General features: G+C 46.3%; 2 protein-coding genes and 1 non-coding gene across 4 annotated transcripts; 2 read left to right on the plus strand and 1 right to left on the minus strand.

Annotated features, from left to right (window-relative positions):
• Nucleotides 1–526: 526 nt before the first annotated feature.
• LOC123046704 (zinc finger MYM-type protein 1) lies at nt 527–3133 on the plus strand. 2 transcript variants are annotated; one of them, XM_044470131.1, is made up of 3 exons: nt 527–799; nt 919–1783; nt 1883–3133. In XM_044470131.1, exons 2-3 carry the CDS (start codon nt 956–958, stop codon nt 2999–3001), a joined length of 1947 nt encoding a protein of 648 aa, XP_044326066.1. In that variant the 5' UTR covers nt 527–799; nt 919–955; the 3' UTR covers nt 3002–3133. The 2 variants fall into 2 exon arrangements, with proteins under 2 accessions (XP_044326066.1, XP_044326057.1); XM_044470122.1 differs by having other exon boundaries at nt 919–3133.
• A 687-nt stretch (nt 3134–3820) lies between these two features.
• LOC123046712 (probable prefoldin subunit 5) lies at nt 3821–6511 on the minus strand. Its single transcript, XM_044470138.1, has 4 exons — nt 6212–6511; nt 5994–6097; nt 5341–5418; nt 3821–4180 (listed from the first exon to the last, which is right to left on the minus strand). The coding sequence occupies exons 1-4, from the start codon at nt 6390–6392 to the stop codon at nt 4091–4093; spliced, it is 453 nt and encodes a 150-aa protein (XP_044326073.1). The 5' UTR covers nt 6393–6511; the 3' UTR covers nt 3821–4090.
• A 62-nt stretch (nt 6512–6573) lies between these two features.
• On the plus strand, nt 6574–6645 carry TRNAT-UGU (transfer RNA threonine (anticodon UGU)). The gene has a single exon. It is a non-coding gene; the product is annotated as a tRNA-Thr (tRNA).
• The last annotated feature ends 249 nt before the right edge of the window (nt 6646–6894 follow it).

Raw genomic sequence — 6894 nt, forward strand, 5'->3', positions numbered from 1 at the left:
CGGCGGGGCGGCGAGGCGGCTTCTTGGTCGCGGCTGTGTCGGGGAGTGGGGGTGGGAAGCTTTCGGATCCCCGGCGGCGAGACGGCGGTGGCGGCGACGTGGGAGGTGGCGGCATTGTAGGGGGAGGGGGGGTGTTGCGTCACCAACAACTGGCAGAGGCACCGGAAAATGGGCGGCGGCGTCGACGACGAAGGAGGTGGGCGAGGGTTTGCTGTTGGAATGGAAGAGGATGACCAATGTGCCACCGACTAATGGGCCACAGGGAGGAGTAGGCGGGCGCCGCGCTTTGTGTCCGCGCCGACGCAGATGAAGCTCAAAATTGAATCGGGAATGAGTCGTCAGGCGGACGAAAAATGGATGCGCGTCCGTTTGGGTCGGCGCGTTGGGCCGACTTTTCTGTCCGCGCCGACCCAAAACGGACGCGCTCGGACGAAATGGGCCGCATTGGAGTTGCTGTTAGGTTTGGCCCATCTCTCAATTCTGTGCGTCTTGCAGTTTTGCGCGCTTGGCCTGGCCTGAACGAGCCCACACGCACGCGCCCAGAGACAGACACAGAGAGGCGCGAGACGAGCAGGCGGCGCAATCCGCAAAGCCACCCGACGGCTTCCCTCCAACTGTAGCACCTAGCACGTCGCGCGCCGCCGGCTACTCGCTACAGGCCTACAGCCTACCCCCGACGCCCCCGACGACGGAATCGGTGGCGCGGCGCGACCTTCCACACAGCCATCCAGCGGGAAGCATTGCGGGTGCGGCCACCGGACGACACTCGCCAAATCCCCAATCCCGCCTCGGCCGTGCCGTGAGTTCTCCAATCTAGTTTTCAGTTCCCAGTTTCTAATCGGAGTAGAACCTGTGAATGTTCAAACGATCAGCTGGTGAGTTCATTGCTCTCTTTTCTTGCCACTTTATTTCGTGTAGGCATCAAAGATTTAGAGGTTCAGCGGGACTGTGAGAAATGAAGAAGAGCATGAATTTGAAAACGTTGTGGGATAGAGCTTCCAAGAAAAGCAAGATTGCCTCCACCTCGACGCCGAAACCCGCACCGATTGGAGTTGAAAGCCGGTCTCGGAACCAAGGCAATCCTTCCCCGTCAGATGGGCTGAGGGTCGTACCGGAGGATGATAAATCTGGTGACGACGAGTCCATTGCTTCAAACGCTAAGCAGTTGCAGGCCGAGGCTGAGGCTCTATATTTGTCCCGTTTGAAAACTTCAGTCCAGTGCCTGAGGTTCATCTTGCAGCAAGGCTTGCCAGTCCATGGACATCTTGAAAATGAAGGTAATGCAGGGAATTTTCTTGAGCTTGTGGATTGGCTGGCAGAGAGTGTTGAAGGAGTTAAAAGGGTGGACCTGAAGGATGCTCCAAGAAGCAGCGAGCTGTTGGACCAAAAGGCACAGGAGCAACTCATCAACGCTTGTGCCGAAGAAACTACTAGGCTCATCATTGAAGATCTTGGTGATGGTTATTTCGCGGTGCTTGTTTATGAATCTCGCGATATGGAACAACAGGAACAATTGGCCCTTTGCCTGCATTATGTTGGTACAAAAGGAATGGCCGTGGAAAGGTTCCTCGGCATCGTCGGAGTTGAAGACACTACCCCTTTGACAATTAAAACAACAATTCAGAATCTTCTTACGGCACACTCTTTGAGCTTTTCTAGGGTCCGTGGGCTGGGATATGATGGGGCTTGTGCCATGAAGGGTTATCATAATGCTTTGAAGAAAATAATTGTGGACGAGTCCCCTTCTGCTTATTATGTCCATTGCTTTGCCCATCAACTTCAGGTAAATATGGTTGCTGTTGCTAAGCAGAATGTTCATGGCGGTTGGTTCTTTTATCACCTTCAATATTTGATGGATTTTCTTGTGATGTGCTGTGAAAAGATACGAATGCTTGGAGTAGCTCAAGCTGAGTATATTATCGAAACATTTGAACTGGAAGAAACTGAAGCTGAATATGATCTTGATCGAGAGAGCCTGGGAACACCCTGTGATACTCCTCGGGGATCCTGCTATGAAAATGTGATGCATGTTATCTCTTTATATCCTGCAATTTGGGAAATTCTCTGTACGATTGGGGATGAGCATAATGGCATAAAATCACTACGAGCTCAACAGGTGTCTTATGCATTCGAGACATTTGAGTTTGTCTTTATAGCACACTTGCTGCAAACTATATTTGAGTATACAGATGACTTATGCAGTGCTTTGCAAAAGAGGGATCAAGATATTGTTAATGCTATCAATCTTGTTAGCGTGACAAAGAAACGGTTGCAGTTACTGCGGGAAGATGGTGAATGGGAAAGTTTTCTTCAGAAGGTCACCTCTTTTTGTGTGAAACATGACATCGAACTTGTGGACATGGATGGTTTGTATGACCCGATCGGGAGATCTCCAAAGTTCTACGAAAAGGCCACGAATCTTCATTACTACCATGTTGATATGTTTTTGGATGTCATTGATAGTCAACTTCGAGAACTTGATGGCATGTTTGATGAGGTCAACACGGAGTTACTGATTTGCATGGCAGCATTCAATCCCGCCGACTCACTTGCTGCTTATGATGAGGAAAAGCTGGTTAAGCTTGCCCACTTTTATCCCGAGGATTTTTCACAGTCTGAGTTGTTGCATCTTCCCTTCCAACTTTCAAACTTCGTTGATGATCTGCGTCTGGACAAAAGGTTTAGGGAAGTGAAGACTCTTGCGGAGCTTTCTATCAAGCTTGTCGAAACAAGGAAGGACCGTGTTTACAACATTGTCTACAGGCTTCTCAGGTTGGTGCTGATCCTTCCTGTAGCTACTGCCAGTGATGAGAGGGACCTGTCTTCAGTGAATTACGTGAACAATAAGGCGGTAAACAAGCTATCGGAGCAATGCGCGAATGATTGCTTGGTTACATGTCTTGAACGTGAAACCTTTGGGCAGGTGAAGGACGATGCCATCATATCTCGCTTCCGAGCTGTGAATAACCGCCAGTGTTGTGATTTTTATCTACTAGTTTGAATTCTCTCTGTATCAGTTGAACGAATGAGCCTTGAACCTTCATGTTTTCTTTATTGTTGAGTAGTCTGTGAACCTTTTATATTACTGTGAACAAGCTGTCAACCTTCATGTGTATATCATTTTGATTATGCATATGTGTTTTAGAATGTAACGTATCATAGAACTTTACGCGATTTTTATACTGGTATAAGACGTGGCATTCCTTCCCTGCGCTGGAAGTGGAAGTTTACAAGGTTTATTTCCAATCAAGCTTGAAGCTTGCTGGTGAGAGGAAGACAAAAAGGATATAGAAGCAGAGGAATGTAAGAGCTGTGGCTAAGCAGCCAGCTTGTCCACCCAGAACAAACAAGATGGCTGTGTTCTTGATTGGGAACACAAGACGCCCATGTACGCACCTCAGTAGCGATATTGGTCAGCAGATTCGAGCGTGCACATGTTGGTTCTCGGAGGGCTGTTCGATGGACATTTAATAACTTCCTCAAAACCATTGAGCATTTCTGCAGGGTATGATGGATGGACTCCAGCGCTGGGCAAATCATGATGGGTTTGACTGGAGGTTTTAGTTGTCATATTGTCCTTGGTGTTTAATCTGCCCATAGGCAATCCATGGAAATAATTTGTGTCCATGTGGTTCTTCCTCATACTGTATTTGTAAACATAGTAACCAGGGATTTTTGTTTTAACATTCCCAACTTAGTGGTACACATGGTGGCAAATGCATGCACAAGTATAAGTACTTTTTACACCATATATGACGGTTTCAACAAGTACCAGGAAAAGCAACAACAGCATGCAAAAACAAAACCAAGCATCCAGACATGAAAATGCAACAAACTCATAATTGATTGTCAAAGCCATTAAAGCAGATTGTGCATCCAAGACACACACGTTTGATACCGAATTCCAAATTACTCGAGGATGAAGTCTGACGATGGAGCAGGCTGTTTCAGTAAATCATCTCAGAGAACCTTGCACACACGGCCAAAACAGCTAAAGAACCTCCTATGTTCCCTGAGGGCTGCGAGTGAGCGAACCACCCCGGCGCTCCAACAAGGCAACAAAGCAAGGGACAGGGCGCGCATTCCGCTCTCACGAACTCGAGCTCGGTGATGCCTGCCTCAGCTTGGCTTGCAGAAACATGCCCATTTCATCTGCTATGCTCTTCTTTTTGGTCGCCATCTGCATATGAAGAATAGAGTGATCATCTGCCAAGGGGGGTTGTTGTACGGCATTCAGGTTAGGTATGTGCCTTGCAGTTGAGGAATAGCCCAGACACATGAATTATAACACATAATCATATTTAGCGCCGAGTGTTGAGTTCAGTGGAGGGGGATGTGAGTCGCAGTGTAGCTCAACATAAGTTGTGCCTTCCAAATAGAGATGACTAGCTAGCAATTTATGTGGCTATCATTATCAATATAAGACAATCCTATTACAGCATACACTGTCAAACAACTGACAATCAAATACTAGGTTCGTACCAGAGAATCACCAGATGAAAATTCGCCACAATAAAAAGGAGTTTGCTAACAGAGTAACACCAACTGCAAATGATAAAAGCTTCTGGCAAAATGACATTGGTGCTTTGTGCTGCTAGCCCCGAAGTTGTGTACTACATTCCACCAGACTATTGCACATTTCACACCTTGTGATTGACCAAAATATGCATAACTAATGTAAACTGGTACACAATGTCATATTTGTAACATGCTTAAAAGGAATAACAAAGCATTGGTAATGCTACCTATTGTGACCAGGTGCATTCCATGCCAATAATGGCGTCCCTAGATATTGCTCCATGTATTCTACAACTTAAATTAGAGAAACCCGAAGGCCTAATTTTTATTACGATACTGATAGTTTTTTTTGTAAGAACTGATACTAATATGATGAGCAGTTGCACTAACACGAATCATATTTGAAGGCACTGAATTATATCTTCCCATCAACTTGGTCAGTGACATGGTGCCTAAGGTTAATCTGGTGGCAACTGGCAACACAGAATTAACTTTTACAAAGAATGCTGTTGGTATGTCAACACAAGTCAAGACCTGAGCATATAAGATAAATTCGACCAAACCAAAAGGTTTGCATGTTACAAGCTTAAAGCACACATGCATAGATGAATGAAAACATTTCTCCTAAAAGTTTCGTCATGAGACCATTTCTACCTCACTCAACTAGAAGTTACTCAAGCTCAAAATGGCTTTATGAACTTCAGTATCTTCAGTGTTTCTACTCACATTCAGTTAGAATTTTAACAAAAAACAGGCTAACATTTGTCCTCCAGTTGTGCTAAAATGAGTAGCTACAAGAGCGGTGCAGTCAGTCAATATTACCTCAAGTAGTTCATCGAAGTTGGACTTCAGCAAATTAATTTTCCTTTCACAGTATTCTTTTCCTTGAGTCATAGTTTTCTGCACACAAGAAAAAAGAATCATACGACAGGCGGCAGATAAAATAAAAAAATAAATAAGATGTATCATTTGTGTATAAATATGGTTTACTTAGGGTACTGCGCCGCTCACTTGGTTCTAAAAGAGTGACCTAAATTACAGGCCAGGAAAACATGCATCTCATGAGCAACAGAGCAAGTTCTAAACTATGTCTCATTCACCAAGCACCCAATGGGCCACAAATCACTGGCAGCCAGAGTTCAAGTTGGGAGACCTTCACGATTAGCTTCTCCTCACCAAACAAGGCTGAACTTTACATGGAACAAGACAGGCCAATCAGCGCTTGGATGATTTCGGTGCAATAAGTAGTGGAACTTTCATGGCAACTTGATGTTGTGTTGTTGATTGTGTGTTTTTCCTGAATATCAAAATGTCACCAATAACCGGCAAATACTATGTTTCTTTTTCCCTATATATCCGAAGAAGCTCATAAGCTCATGACCAGTTTGTATCATCATATTGAGAGATTCGCTGAAGTAGTGATGAACAAACTAACATGCTGTAAACTATTACAAACCCAATCATGTGCAAGATACCTCAATGTAGTAGCCGGTGCCAACGTCGACGAGGACCTTCTCGGCGTCGTCGAGCGTGCCGGGCACGTAGAGGGACGCCGTGAGCGGCACGAGCAGCTTCTTCCCTGCACACGCCGAGCCGCAGAAGAAAAGGTTAATCAAACCCCAGCGGAAAGGGCGAGAAGATGGAACGCTGTGGAGAATAGCGGGTTAGGGTTGGGTGAGGCGGTGAGCCGTGCCTTGGGGGCGGAGGGAGAGCTCGTGGAGGGCGGCCGTGGCGTTCTCGAGGCGGGTGGCGGCGGTGCGGATCTTGGATAGGCTGTCCTGGAGGAGATTGACCTCCAGATCGGTCTGCTCCTTGAGCGCCTTGAGCTGCTCCACGCTCAGCTTATCCACGTCGATGCGCGCGGGGCTCGCCATGGCTGCTTGCTGGCCGACGCCGGAGGAGGTGGGAGAGGGGGATGGGGGGAGAGGCGGCGGCGGTGGACTGGTGGGCAGGGAAGGAGAAAGAAGAGCCGAGACCGCGAGGGCGAGCAGCAGACATAATCAACATCGTGGTTTACATAAAGAAATAAACTTTTCATGTAGTACAGGCAAATTCGCCCCTATAGCTCAGTGGTAGAGCGTCAGTCTTGTAAACTGAAGGTCTGTAGTTCGATCCTGCATGGGGGCATGGCATCCTTTTTTTGTATGTGCTCGACTATTTTTTAAAGGACTAAGACAATTTGCCATTCACTTGCAACGATTTGTAATTTTTCTATATTCATAGCTGAAATATATGTTAGTTTTTTTAATGGTCCTTGCGGGAGAGAGTCTCCATCTGAATATTTTCATTTATAGTTATCTATGAAACTTTACAACCTCTCATATGTTCTTTGATCATAGCCTTTCTATTTACGTGGCATTCCCACAATTTGTCTTC

This window comes from Triticum aestivum, chromosome 1A (assembly GCF_018294505.1).
Source record: "Triticum aestivum cultivar Chinese Spring chromosome 1A, IWGSC CS RefSeq v2.1, whole genome shotgun sequence".
Lineage (NCBI taxonomy): Eukaryota > Viridiplantae > Streptophyta > Magnoliopsida > Poales > Poaceae > Triticum > Triticum aestivum.

Excerpts from the sequence above, each read along its gene's own strand:
- LOC123046704 (XM_044470122.1), top strand. The coding sequence starts at position 956 with ATGAAGAAGAGCATGAATTTGAAAACGTTGTGGGATAGAGCTTCCAAG.
- LOC123046712 (XM_044470138.1), bottom strand. The coding sequence starts at position 6,392 with ATGGCGAGCCCCGCGCGCATCGACGTGGATAAGCTGAGCGTGGAGCAG. Across the intron at positions 6,098-6,211 it reads GCTCTCCCTCCGCCCCCAAG|GGAAGAAGCTGCTCGTGCCG; the intron begins GCACGGCTCACC and ends CGGCGTGTGCAG. Across the intron at positions 4,181-5,340 it reads ACTTCGATGAACTACTTGAG|ATGGCGACCAAAAAGAAGAG; the intron begins GTAATATTGACT and ends CTTCATATGCAG.